This window comes from Hyla sarda, chromosome 3, assembly GCF_029499605.1.
Source record: "Hyla sarda isolate aHylSar1 chromosome 3, aHylSar1.hap1, whole genome shotgun sequence".
NCBI classification, from domain to species: Eukaryota; Metazoa; Chordata; class Amphibia; order Anura; family Hylidae; genus Hyla; species Hyla sarda.
The window spans coordinates 166,978,752-166,994,162 of record NC_079191.1 but is presented as its reverse complement, the minus strand read 5'-3'; the positions used below and the strand labels follow the sequence as shown (position 1 = coordinate 166,994,162).

At 40.3% G+C, this 15,411-nt stretch overlaps 1 protein-coding gene across 1 annotated transcript in view; it reads right to left on the bottom strand.

The window, feature by feature from the left end:
• Positions 1–14,923, bottom strand: part of TMEM207 (transmembrane protein 207) — a 38,847-nt gene extending 23,924 nt beyond the window's left edge. The window contains exons 1-3 of the mRNA XM_056563559.1: positions 14,786–14,923; positions 6,017–6,051; positions 5,877–5,921 (exon numbers count right to left, since the gene is read on the bottom strand). Coding sequence (XP_056419534.1) covers positions 5,877–5,921; positions 6,017–6,051; positions 14,786–14,857 — 152 coding nt within the window. The 5' untranslated portion in view covers positions 14,858–14,923. The remainder of the gene's footprint in view (positions 1–5,876; positions 5,922–6,016; positions 6,052–14,785) is intronic.
• Between the last annotated feature and the right edge of the window lie 488 nt (positions 14,924–15,411).

Genomic DNA, 15,411 nt, shown 5'->3' with positions numbered 1-15,411 from the left:
AGATATTCAGTAATAATAAAGGTGCACATCTGAATACAGTTTTGTTGAACAGCAGAGCATGACGACACTCCCCATGGCACGTGCGGGGGATAAGCAAAGGGACGCATGCATTGGGATCTGTATGTCAATCACACAGCGGTCCCAGCGCTGCTGTGCAGGGTATGGGCATGGCGGCGGAGCATTGCGAACCCTGGCCACGCCTATCCGACTTTGTGCGGCTTCCATCAAAACAGTTTTTTGGGGTAATAAAGGATGGCAGACAGGAGGTAAAAACACTGCCTAATTCACAATCTGCACACGGTACAGAAGCCCAAAATTGCTGCTCTTTTTTTTTATAACATTTTATTTTTAATTTTTTTAATAAAAAATGTATTGAAAGTTTTATATATGCAAATATATATATAAAAATAAAGTACATGTAAGAACCAATCACAGCACTCTGTAGGAAATATGAAAAATAGGTATATATACGGCATATACTTATACTACAGTGGGACCAGAGAAGAGCAGGCCAGCTGCTTGCATCTATACATTATACAGGACGATCACAGCGGGTGTCAGGAGTAACACCCACTGCGATCTGTCTATTAATGCAGGTACTACAGCTCCCAGCATGGAGCAGAGTGTGCTTCATGTTCGGAGCAGTAGTACCTGCAGTTGAGGACAGATCACAGCAGGAGACACTCCTGACACTCCATGCAATCGTCCTATCTATTGCAGAGATGTGAGCGCAGGAGAAAGCCACTCGCATCTATACATTATACAGGACAATCGCAGGGGTGGCGCTAGTGAAGAAATTTGTTATTTCAAATCAAGTCGAAGATCAGATTAGCTCAGAATCAAATTTTTCATGAAATTCGGAACAAATTCAGCTTTGCCCAATTCGATTCGCTCATCTCTATTTATAATCTGAGAAGACCTTACCGGTGAGTCACTATATTTATGAAGGATCAGTCACCTATACTGACATACTTTTTATAGTAAATCCTGTATTCCCCATGAGAAAACTGTTTTGGAGCATCTTCTCTGTGTTGCTTGTGGTGTTATCTTGGAAATAACAACAGGTGTTGCATGCTGTGCTCGGATGAAATAACCAAACATCTTGGACGCAACCCAACCTTAGATCTAAAAAGACTGTAAAATTTAGTGGAAGTCTTTTGTTACTAAAAAATAGTTTACCAACACTTTTAGTCAATACTAACCCCTGCATATTGGGAATAAGACCTGCTGGTGTGGAGAATCAGTCATCTACTCATCACAATTTGCACGCTTAGGTCCTTATGATTGTCCATTTTTCCTGAATCTAAGACATCGCTTTCTGCCTATGTTCAAACTACTGACAGGAGAAGTATTAAGACTGTCATAATGTAGACAGCACAATCTTGTACACAGCAGTAAGAAGCTGTGAAAAGAGGGAGATATTTTTTTAAATATACTATAACCTTTTCTTAGTGAACAATGTGATAGGCTTTGATCATGTGCCTGGAGACCACTGTAAAGCTAAATTTCCACATAGTTTTTACTGACGTTTTTTTGAAAACGGCCACTGCAGTTGTTGAGCCAAAGCCAGAAGTCGATTCAGTAGGATGCAGAAGTATAAGTCCTTCCTTTATATTTCACATTCCTTTTAAATACACTTCTGGCTTTGGCTCAAAAACTGCAGCGGCAATTTTCCAAAAAACACCAGAAAAAAACTGTGTGAAAAACCTAGCCTTAAAGGCTTTCTGGGTGTTCCCTGTGATGCCTGCTCTATAGTAACAATGTGGTCATCGGTAGTGATATCAGGCACTCACTTTTATTCAGCAGGGACACACAGACAGTGCTGACAACATAGGGGCGTAGTGCTGTGACATATAGATAGGTGTATAATGTAACTTTTATAACTCCATTATAAACAGTCTGACCAAATACTAATATAGTGGCGATTGCAACACCATCACAGGAAACAGGGACAAAGGCAGAAGCCTATATTAATAGTATTCAGGATGCCTCAAATATACACATTCTCCTCATTTCTATGTTAATGTGCTGATCTGCATAATACTACACCAATGTAATAACAGATTGAGAAATTTTGTTTCGGAAAGGGACAACTAGGGTCTAGTAGTGAGAGACACTTTAATAGGAAGGGGCAATAAAGGGTGCATCTAGGGCCTATTTCTGAGCAGGCCCGGACTGTCCATCTGGCACACGGTCCCCCGGGACTTCACCTACCTTGATGCAATTTTTTCTATAAAAAAAAAGGAGCCTGGAGAAGGAAGACAGAGGGGTCTAGAGAAGGGGGCAGAGGGATCTGGTGGACAACAAAGGGATCTGAAGAAAGAGGACAGAGGGGTCTGGAAGAGGGGGAAGAGAGGTCTAGAGGAGGCCAGGGGTCTCTTGGGAAGGACAATGCCGGGGTGGGACTAAACCAAACAAACAGTGTGTAGCAGTATTTTTATTACTGGCACAGTGTGTGACAGGATTATGTCAAGAGGCACATGGTGTGGCAGGGCTATATTCAGGGCACAGTGTGTGGCAAGGTTATATACAGAGGGCAAAGTGTTTGACAGGGTTATATTTAGAGGGTACAGTGGGTCCAGATGGTACAGACAGGGTTATATTTAGGGAACTCAGTGTGGGGGAGGGTTATAGTGATGGGCACAGTGTCTGGAAGGGTTATATTTAGAGGGTACAATGTGTAGCAAGGTTACAGCACAGTGTGTGGCAGAATTATATTCAGCTGGCACAGTGTGTGGGAGGGTTATAATTATTATTAGAGGATGAGGATCTGCTGATAAAGTGAGGAACCAATGATATCTAGATATCCTGATGTGGCTGGAAGAAGTCCTGGCATCTGGACAAGATGTGGCTACAAAGAAAACATCACCCATGAGTTCCCAACCTACGATGGCCCCGACATACGATCATTTCAACATACGATGGCCTCTCAGAGGCCATCGTATGTTGAAGGCAGCATCAACATACAATGTTTTTATATATCGAGGCCATCATATAAACAGCTATCCGGCAGCGCGGACTGCTTCAGCTGCCGCCGGATAGCCGTTTAATGTGCCCCGTGTGCTCTGGTCAGTGTCACTCCCCTGTCCCCGACATTCTGGACTGTTCTCTTCATGCTCCACTGCATGACGTGATGATGGCGATGGAGAGCTAAGATCCAGGGCAGTGGTGACGGTCCGGAGCGGCGGGGACACGTGAGAATAACTTTGTATATTATTATTGCACGGATCCCACAACATACGATGGATTCAAGTAACAATGGTTCATTTGGAACGAATTACCATCGTATGTGTAGGGATCACTGTATATTAGTATATTTTTCTTGGTCATCCAGTTTTTAATAGAGTAATAGTAATTTTTTTGGGAACTGGAATTTTCCTGTGCGCTGATATTATTGTTACTCTTCTAGCATGTATCTATTAGATTTTGCTATGATAAGACATACAGATGTGTCCTCCCTCACCTTTTCTCATGGCTCAATATGTAACAATGTATGTCACAAAATGACTAGATTAGGAAAAACTATGATATTGTCATATTGTCAGGAGCTGTAAATGCAATATGCGTCTATGTGTGGCCATCCAGTGTTTGTGAAGTGAATTGCAGCATGTTGAAGGTTTTGTTAGCATGTTGTAATATTGTATTGACTTTGTATCTTAAGAAACAGCAATCCTTCACTAAATCCAAGGTGGACATCTGTTTAAAGTTGTTCAACGGTATGGAAGTGGATAAAAAGCACTATAATATATTTGAACCTTCTCTTTTAATTGCAATGTAATGTTTTCTGCTATAGCACAGAGGAAATAGTATATCATTATTTTTCTTTCCTAACCCATAGGAAAAGGACTATTTTGGCAAGTGAATCCAAAGTTATCTATACCTCTTCTATTTGACATCTGGGACCATTATTGGTCAAAATCTGGGCCCACAGGAGGATCCTCTTGGATTCTGGTGGCCTAGTCTGAGCCTTTTTACAGTTACCACTAAAACATGGGTTAAATAGAATGTATCACTTACATTTTGCTCTCTCATTAGCGGCAGATACTAAAACATGTCCTTTTTTTCTTAAGAGTTTATTTTTTCAGATTTTTATTTTTTACATATTATTAAGGGGGTAACCATCATGCTTAAGCTGTTTTTAACAGCATTTAGACATGACCTGTCCCATGCAGATGATTTGGAGCCATTGCTGGGCATTTTATGTGACCTTTTCAGAGCTCATTCTACAGGTTGGCGGAAGATGTGAATGGTGGTGAATCCAGAGCTATCTATACACTGGTGTTACCTTTCACTGGAATCCTGCCATAAGGAGGGCATTGCTGGGAAATGATCTGTACAAAAATGTTGTTTTAGCTTAGTTCTAGGCCTAGTGGCCAGAAAGGAAACTGCGAGATTTCTGGATTATTATTATTTTTTTTAATATTGTTTATATAAAAGACTTTATTTAAATAAAATGTAATTTTCTGATGAACAGTCTCTAAGTCTGCTCCTAGTAATACATGTTACTACATTAAAGTTTTTTTCTGTACAATAAAGGACAATGCAAAGATCTAAGGCTAGGTTCACACTTATGTTAGAGCTCCATTCAGGTACCTCCTTCGCAGGTTCCATGCAGAATCTAAGTGTACAAAAAAATACGGCAAGCAGCAATTTTTTGTCTGGGCAAAACTTGCTAAATATATAGACACAAGGCAAAAACCTACAGGTGTGGACCCAGCCTAACTGACCAAGTTTTCACACCAAAGACTGAGCTGATGACTGTGACATCCTCTATGACTGAGGGAAAGATATTTTCACTGCCAATTTCAGAAACTATTTATCACTGACAGAAGTTAGATATTAGAGCTCAATACTGACATTGGGGACATATAAAAGAAAATTGGCTTTACAACAAAGAAAAAAAATGACATTTTTCAGTATTGCATTACGCATTATGTTTGTGATTTAGGGCTTGGACAGACGCTGTCTGAAATATGGCTTTAATAAGTGAATTTAACTTTTTACAATACTTGATGTAGCACTAAATATCTGTCATTAAATGTTATTAACAGCAGAGTTTGTCATTCATTTCATGCCTATAAGTCCTCCAAAACCCACCTGCATGGACCTTAGCCCTACAAGGTTCTTAATTTTGTACAATATATACAATTATAGATTTTTTACAATAAGAAATATGGAGTCCTTGAAGTCCACACTGTGGGGGGTATGTATCAATAATGGTGTTGCAATGTGCGATTTTATGTATTTTTTTGCGTTAAATGGAGCGTAGTTACGCCAAAATGATCAATTGTCGCTAGCAAGTTTGTAATTTTGGAACAAATGCAGCCCTACAAAAGGTGCAGACTCCTGCCCCAGAATTCCAGGCAGAACTTTCTGACAGTTAAATCTGACCTTGGAACTTTGGAGGGTTTATAGAGGTAAAGCTCGCACACCCAGGGCCTTTTTTGCTGTTTTTAATTTGTACATTAGGGGGGATATTCATCCAGACCTCTGCCTTGGAAAAGTGTTGCATTTTCCCCTAGCAATCCTTTTTCCACTTTTTGGTTTGGCACTATTTAAATGTTCTACATTCTGTTGTTGTAGCTATTTTTACCAGTATTCGCCAATTTTTGCACCAAATCGAAAAGTCGCAATAAATGAAATCATGACTAACAGCATCAAATCAGTGATAGTGTTCTAAACCTTTTGGCGCAACTGTTTGTCGCAAAAAGTAACATATAAAGGAAATAGCAACAAAAAAAAAAACGGTCAAAAAACTGTGTAAAAGCCTTCATACATACCCCTCTTTGTGTTCGGTCCTCAAATTGGCATTTAGCCAATGCTACGGTGCTACTTTTACTGACTTCTACTATAAATAGGATACCAGTTATACTAACCAAATATACCACACACTCAAGGGTTGTTCGATATAACTGACACAGCTAAAAGATAAGAAAAAAAATGCAACATTAACTGTACATTTAGACATGTGGGGGGGGGGGGGGTCAAGATTTCAGTGGAAATGAAGAAAACTTACATCTCAGACAGGTCACACAAGCTGGAGCAGGTAGGCTGTAGAAACATTAAAAGATTAGGAATAGTACCAAGAGATATATAGGAATTCTTATCTAATGGAATATACCTTGGTATTATATTCACTATGCCAGTTAGGGTTCATACACATGTATTCAAGATCTATATGGAAAAAGATATCTCCCATGAGCCGCCTATGGACTCATACACACAGTCTGTGTGAAAAATATCATGTAGGTATATATATATATATATATATATATATATATATATATATATATATATATATATATATATATATATATATACCGTATATACTCGAGTATAAGCCGAGTTTTTCAGCACGATTTTTCGTGTTGAAAACACCCCCCTCGGCTTATACTCCAGTGAACTCTCCACCCGCAGTGGTCTTCAACCTGCGGACCTCCAGAGGTTTCAAAACTACAACTCCCAGCAAGCCCAGGCAGCCATCGGCTGTCCGGGCTTGCTGGGAGTTGTAGTTTTGAAACCTCCGGAGGTCCGCAGGTTGAAGACCACTGCGGCCTTCGACATCATCCAGCCCCCTCTCACCCCCTTTAGTTCTGTACAGTACTCACCTCCGCTCGGCGCTGGTCCGGTGCCGCAGGACTGTCCGGAGAGGAGGTGGTCCGGTGGGATAGTGGTTCCGGGCTGCTATCTTCACCGGGGAGGCCTCTTCTAAGCACTACGGGCCCGGCCCCAGAATAGTCACGTTTCCTTGACAACGACGCAGAGGTACGTTCATTGCCAACGTACTTCTGCGTCATCGTCCAGGCAACGCCTCTATTCTGGGCCCGAAGCGCAGAGAAGAGGCGCCCCCAGTGAAGATAGCAGCCCGGAACCACTATCCCACCGGACCACCTCCTCACCGGACAGTCCTGCAGGACCGGACCAGCACCGAGCGGAGGTGAGTACTGTACAGAACTAAAGGGGGGCGAGAGGAGGCTGGATGATGTCGAAGGCCGCAGTGGTCTTCAACCTGCGGACCTCCGGAGGTTTCAAAACTACAACTCCTTGCTGGGAGTTGTAGTTTTGAAACCTCTGGAGGTCCGCAGGTTGAAGACCACTGCGGGCGGATGATGACAAGTGGATGATGAAGGGGGGGGGGGTGTGGGATGATGAAGGGGGGGTGTGGGATGATGAAGGGGGGTGTGTGGGATGATGACAAGGGGATGATGAAGGGGGGTGTGGGATGATTACAAGGGGATGATGAAGGGGGTGGGGATGATGACAAGGGGATGATGAAGGGGGGTGGGGATGATGAAGGGGGGTGTGTGGGATGATGATGAAGGGGGGTGGGGATGATGACAAGAGGATGATGAAGGGGGGGTGTGGGATGATGACAAGGGGATAATGACAGGTGATGATGATGAGGGTCTGGATGATGACAGGCGGTGATGATGATGAGGATGTTAATGACGGGGGTCTGGATGATGACAGGGGGGGATGATGTATTTCCCACCCTAGGCTTATACTCGAGTCAATAACTTTTCCTGGGATTTTGGGTTGAAATTAGGGGTCTCGGCTTATACTCGGGTCGGTTTATACTCGAGTATATACGGTGTGTGTGTGTGTGTGTATATATATATATATATATATATATATATATACACACACACACACATATACACATATACACTGTGTAAATAAAGACCCATTGTGGTTAAAAAGACCTGATGGACTTCTGATCTATACTCGTGGATTTATATAAAAGATCCATTAGGCTTCCTTCACACATACAATTTTTATGGCGTTTTTGCTCCCTGAAAAAAAGCAAAAAACCTGCATGTATTTATTTGACTTCATGGTGCAGTTTTTAGTTTTTTCTTCCCAGAATACTGTGCAAATCTTCAATAGAAATCCTTAAGTCATGTGATGAAAGGATCACATCACTTGTAGTGAGAGAAACACAGGGGGGGAAAAGCACCATATAAAAATGGCTAATACAGAAAATGTAACAAAAACTGGATCCTGGAGAAGAAATAGGGGGCATTTTTTTGTGCCACTGTTTTCAGGCCAAAAAAATAAAATAAAAAATACCAAACAAAGTCTGTTCATAGCCTAAACTGTAGAGGTTTAAGGTTATATACACATACCTTTTTTGAGCCTCATTTTAAGCCTTTTTTTCTGTTCACACAGCTTGTTCATTCCCATTATTAACCTCTTAAAGGGGTACTACCGTGGGAAACTTTTTTTTTTTAAATCAACTGGTGCCAGAAAGTTAGACAGATTTGTAAATCACTTCTATTAAAAAAATCTTAATCCTTCCAGTTCTTTTTAGGGGCTGTATACTAAAGAGAAATCCAAAAAAGAAATGTGTTTCCTGCGATGTCCTGACCACAGTGCTCTCTGCTGACCTCTGCTGTCCATTTTGGGAACTGGAGAAAATCCCCATAGCAAACATATGCTTCTCTGGACAGTTCCTAAAATAGACAGCAGAGGTCAGCAGAGAGCACTGTTGTCAGGACATCACAGGAAATGCATTTCTTTTCGGATTTCTCTTTAGTATACAGCCCCTAAAAAGTACTGGAAGGATTAAGATTTTTTAATAGAAGTGATTTACAAATCTGTTTAAATGGGCACTTTATTTATTTGATATGTTGTAGTACTTATGTACTACAACATATCTCTAATATACTTTTATTATTTATTTTTTTTTCATTAAAATGGTTTAATTTACATTTGAAAACCGGCCACTAGGGGTCTCCCTCCTAGTGGCCGGCTGCAGCCTGGCGTTACGTCACGCCTGAAAAAGGACTGATTTTGGCCTGGCAATCAGTCCTTTTTCATTTAGTCTGCTCTCGCTCCCTGCCTGTCAATCAGACAGGCAGGGAGTCAGCGCATTGGCTCCCCGGCCACTGGCTGGGAGGCCACTCCTCCCACACATGTCGTCGCGCCACTGTCCCTGCACGCCCGCTGCCGGACTCTGCAGTAACTGTAAGTGTAATGAGGGAAAGGGGTTTGCTGGAGGGGGGTTTGTAATGGAGGGAACGGGGTATGCGGAGGGGGGGGGTTGCGATGGAGGGAACAGGGTATGGCGCGGGGGGGTTTGACTGAGGGAACGGGCTAGCGCCGTAGCACCGCAGCACCGCATGGCACTAACTTATAGCTTATCTACACAGGGTGCCTCCAGCTGTTTCACTACTACAACTCCCAGCATGCCCTGACAGCCAATAGATGTCAGGGCAAGCTGGGAGTTGTAGTGGTGAAACAGCTGGAGGCACCCTGTGTAGATAAACTAAGGGCTGAAGTGTCGGCCCCAGCAGGCATCAGTGATGTGGTGCCTGCTGGGGAAGTCTGCCTGGTAGTGAGCACACTGCCAGGCAGACAAAAAGTTATTTTTAAAATAGTAAAAAGAAAAATTTAAAGCAAGTAGGGGGTTAGGGATAGATCGGCAACAGGCAGGGACAGAAAAAAAAATAGGATGGTGGGAGCTACCCTTTAACTTTCTGGCACCAGTTGATTTAAAAAATAAAAAAAGTTTTCCACGGTAGTACCCCTTTAAGGACAGACCCATTTTTTTACCTCAATGACCAGGCTCTTTTTTAAAATTTGACATGTATCTCTTTAAATTGTAATAACTTTAGAACACTTTTTCTGAACAGAGAGATTCTGAGATTGTTTTTTTCGTGACATATTGTACATGCAGCATTTTTTGTGAAAAACTTCAAAATATTGTGAAAAACTGGAAAATTTCTGGCGTTTTTTAATGGTGTACACTGTGCGGTAAAAGTGATGTTATATTTATTCTGTGGGTCAGTAAGATTATGGCGATACCCATTTTATATAGCTTTCGATGACCTTTTTCCTTTTCTGAGCAAAATTATTTTTCTGCCATTCATTTTCCAACAGCCGTAACTTTTTTATTTTTCGTCCGACACCATTGAGTAAGGGCTTATTTTTTGCGGTATGAGCTGTACTTTTTATTTGATCTTTTTTATTCTGCTATTTGTAACAAAATTGGCGAATTTTGAGCTTTTTTTATATATTTTTTTTTACGGTGTTCACCCAGAGGGATAATTTACATTACAGTTTTATAGTACACGTCATTATAGATGTGGCAATACCTATTATGTATATGATTAGTTTTTTTTAATCTTTTTTGGTGATAATACAGGGCTTTTATTGGGAAAGGGGCATTTTTTTTTTTTTTTTTACACTCCATACTTTTATTGAAGAACTTTTTATTTTATATTTTACACTTTTTACAGGTTATACTATGCTGCAATACATTTGTACTGCAGCACAGTATGACCTGATGAGATGCACACACTACAGCCTGTGCGATCCAGCCTCTGGCTGGATCTCACAGGCTTCCGTAGCAGGCAGACAGGAGATCATGATCTGACCTCCTGCTGTCATAGCAACCAACAGCGACCCGCGATCGTATCGCGGCGCCACCGTCGGTGAACAGGGGGAGAGCGCTCCCCCTATCAACACCATGGATGCCGTGATCAGGATTAATCACGGCATCTAGGTGGTTAATGCTGCTGGGACCTGCTCCGTCGCGTCTCCGGGCAGCTGCGGTGGGACTCCGGCTGTGATTAACAGCCGGGTCCCATCACCGATCTCCTGCGCTGCGCTGCCGGAGATCGCTAGGACATATGCATACGTCCAAATGCGAGAACGTGTCGGATGCTTGGACGTATGCATACGTCCTCTAGTGGGAAGGGGTTAAAATTAAGTTTACGCCTATCTGACTGATTCCCTTAACCCCTTAAGGACCAAGCCCATTTTAACCTTAATGACCAGGCCAATTTATTTTTACATTTTCGCTTTTTTCCTCCTCGACTTCCAAAAATTCATAACTCTTATGTTTTCATCTACAGACCCATATAAGGGCTTGTTTTTTGCGTGACCAATTGTACTTTGTAATGAAACCTCAAATGTTACCATAAAATATAATATAATGTACGGCGAACCCGAAAAAAAATTTTTAGGGAGGAAATTTAAATGAAAACCACAATTTTGCACATTTTGGAGGGTTTTGTTTTCACACTGTACACTTTACGGTAAAAATGACATGTGTTCTTTATTCTAAATCTAAAAAAAAAATCTAAAACTTTTTGTACAAAATTAGTAATCTAAAATTGCCCTATTTTGACCACCTATAACTTTTTTTTTTTCCGTATATAGGTTGGTATGAGGGCTCATTTTTTGCGCCGACATCTGTAATTTTTATCGATACCACATTTGCATATATAAAACTTTTAGATCATTTTTTATTAAATTTTTTTTAATAAAATGTGACAAAAAGCAAAATTTTGGGACTTTTTACATTTTTTATGTTTACAGTCCACAAGCCGAGTCAATACCAAGAGATAACAGAAAAGCCAAATCACAGAAACAGGAGAGAAGTCAGAGAGCTGAGCCAATGGGTCAAAAATGCCAGACATACAAAATAGAGTTCAAACCCTAGTTAGGAGTATGAGCTCTTTTGTAGGCAAGGAATGAGAGCAGACTGCCAGCTAAAATAGGCCCAGACCTGGTGCTCTTATTAAGGTCAGCTGACAAGACCAGGAAGCTGGGTGTATCCCAAACCAAAACAACAGAAACTTCAGGACCAATTTACCCTACGGGTTCTGACACTCACCTTCTAAAAATCATAACACTTTCAATTTGGACCTACAGACCCATATGAGGGCTTGTTTTTTGCGCTACCAATTTTACTTTGTAATTACATCAATCATTTCACCACAAAACGGCGAAACCCCAAAAAAATCTTTGTGGGGAAAAATTGAAAAAAATAAATAAAATGTGGGTGGCTTTCGATGGCGAGCTGAGCAACTTTGATTGTGGTGTCTAAAGGGTTAATACCAGACATCAGCCTGAACGGCAATGTCCGACATTAGCCATGGGTCCTGGTTGCTTGATAGCAACTGGGACCCACTGGGTATGAAGCGCGTTCAGCTCGCGAGCATTCATATAATGTGAGCAGGCAATAGATGTAAATACAGTGATCCCTCAACTTACAATGGCCTCAACATACAATATTTTCAACATTCAATGGTCTTTTCTGGACCATTATAACTTGAAACCAGACTCAACATAAAATGCTACGGACAGTCCAGATCTGCGAAACGTGTCAATACCTGGAAGAACAGACCAATCAGAATGGACATTTCACTGGTAAAACCCCTGTATTCCTGAGGTGCATGCACCGACTGGCTGTCTGGTAGCGCCCCCTACAATACAGGGAGGTACAACATGTTCTGTACTATTCTTTACCTGGGATGGGAGGTGGTTCCACATGAGGAAATGCAACAGTGAGCAGACATACATCATACAAGTAGTTCCTAATCCTCACTAGATCCAAGATCTAAGTAATTCTGCCTAGCATGTCCCACTGCAAGGATAACCATGGGGGAGATTTATCAAAACATGTGCAGAAGCAAAGTTGCCCAGTTGCCCATAGCAACCAATCAGATCGCTTATTTCATTTTTCAGAGGCCTTTTTAAGAATGTAAGAAATAAGCTGATTGGTTGCTATGGGCAACTGGGCAAATTTGCTTCTGCACAGGTTTTGATAAATCCCCCCCCCCCCCCATATATTTACAGAAATAATTACAGAAAGAGTGGTAGCACTTGAAGAACACATTTGAAGGGCTAAAATGCAAGACAATATTGGGCATTTCCAGTATCCCTCTTAGATGCACAAAATGAGATGTGTATTAGAAAAGCCAAGTAGAACTGCAAGTACAAGAATAGCACTTAAGCAACAAATCTGCTAAAAAGTTAGTCTGCATTTTTCACACCTTATAAAGGGATAGTGACTAGTACTTTACGGAACTGCACAAATGTCAACATTCTAATTATATGTGTGTGTGTGTATATATATATATATATATATATATATATATATATATTACACACATCCATTGTATATATATATATATATATATATATATATATATATATTACACACATCCATTGGTAACATCAAGTTTCTCTAACAAAATAGGCTTATGGAATTCAGGGAAGCATTTGTATACACTGTACAGATCTTCTCTAGTCACATGCTCCTATCTAATACTCCTACTGGGAGAAATCAATGGGCCACTCCAAGCTCTACCACCAGAAAGAGCAGAGAAAAAGTCATTATCCATTTCAAAGGAAAATAAGTGCAAGCAACATATGAAGCAAATAATTAGTTTAATCGAATAAGTTAGATGAAATTTTAGACATCTGGTTCAGTCAAACAATAAACATGCTGCCGCTAATGTAAAACGTATGTTCTACAAGTAGCTGATCAGCAAAACAATCAATTGTACCATTAGCAGCGGGGAGAATAATGAGAATTGATTCAGACAGTTCCAGTTTGTTCCTGTTAACAGCAACATGCCTCTTGCCAGTCAGAAATTTCACATTTGGAGGCTTGCTGGAAAAATATTTCAACTTTTGCTTTTAAGCTAATAAAATCTAATCAAAGGGAAACATAGGAGTTTGTTTCCGATTTTATAACAACAATATTGAAATATATATAATAAAATAATTGTCTATGTTGCTGATGGTTTAACAAGTGAAAATGCTAATTTTATTCTAAAAAGGTAGACTGTTAAAGGGGTACTCTTATTTCAGAATGGTATCCCTCTCCACAGGATACATGATAAATAACAGGTCACTAGAGGTCTGACTTGTGGGACCCCCAACGATCGTGAGAAAGCTACAATTTTTCTTCAGCTCAAGAGGGAGTGCCAGCAGCTGGTTTGTTAGTTATTCCCTATTTTCCTAGGGGTTTGATGTGTTAAGATGGCGGTCAGAGCTCTGCTCACCTACTTCAACTGCTGGGCTCTTCTTCGGTTCTTCTCCCAGCAGACCAGAGAAGTAGATGACAGATAATACATAAGATTATACAAGAGATTGCTATGAATAACCCCCTATGTGACTTAAAAACTGAAAAAAGTTTTAATAAAAATAAATAAGCCTCTTTCCAAGTAAAAAAAATCAATTCCCCAAGAGTTTTTTTTAAAAGCAGTACAATAATGAAAAGCATGTAAACATGTGTATAGTTTTAATCATATTTTTAATGATATTGACTCACAAAATGAAGCAAAAGAACATGTCAGTTCTACCGTAAAAACAAAATAATATATTTTTTGGTTGCATAGTCCATTTTATGGTAAAATGAATGTTGCATTACAAAGCCCTCATATGGGTGTGAAAAATTTAAAATAAAAAAAAACTATGTCTCTTGGAAGGCGAGGAGGAAAAATGAAAAAATAAATAAAAAATATGAATAAATATAATAATAATAACACAGAAATATTTGTTCAAATCAGTCATATTATTTCACTGTTCTACACAGACTACCTTAATATCAGTTTAGGTTTCATACTGCTGTATAGCTTTCCCTTCTACTAAGACATTTTTGTAATATTTTGGACATTGAGTGATTGCCTGGCATAAGAAGTGAGCAGCAAGGCTCTTACCAGTGATTGAATTGAGAGCATCAGCCATAGAGCATAATCTCCTCCAAATGCCATCTATCAACTCATCTTTAATGTCATACTTCAGATAACTCAGGGTATCTGTGCCTCAAAATATTACAGAACTTTTACGTAAAGTACTGGACTACAGCTGTGATAGTGACTGCCGCAACCCATTATCTATGCAGTCCGATGGACTTTCTGTACCGTATTTTGAGAATGCATTAGTTTACATGGAATTAAAGATATCGCTCAGAAACTTTGCAATTGGACATGGAAAGGACATTAAAAAGAAGTAATGTATATTTGTATATGGTATGTAATGTTACCTGAGGAAAAGCAAAATACACCAATCCGTTTACAGGGTTCAGGAAGTAGGCACACACTGTTTTAAACCTCATTATGAGTGTGAAAAATCCTATTTAGATTTGCGCTCACAGCTGGGATGCCGGTCTCCTGTGCTTTTGAAGTTCTCTGCTCCGGTTGCTGAATTCATTAGGGAGTTTTCCTGTGTGACCAACTGATTATGGGATGGAAAAAGTGCTGCTCTAAAGGGTGTTAACAGCAAATGAACTTTTGTTTCACACCATTAGACACAGAAGCACATAAGCTCTCCATATATAATTTCCTATCTGGAGGAGTCCGGATTCCACTCATGTACACTGTGCAGTAAGTTCATTGTCTTCACATCTGACTCATGGTGGTGATTAGAGATGAGCGAACTTTAAAAAACATTTATTTGGGCGATTGGCCGAATTTTCTGAAAAAATTAGTTTCAGCCCGAATTTATTCGCGATGAATCACTATTAAAAACGGCTATTTCTGGCCTACAGAGAGCCTCAATAGGGGTGTAGAGCAATTTGCCTTTCCCCTAACACGCATAGCGAGTGTGTTGTGTTAGTGAAATAATACTGTTATTCAGTATGACATGCAGATTACAGGCATTGCTATTAGA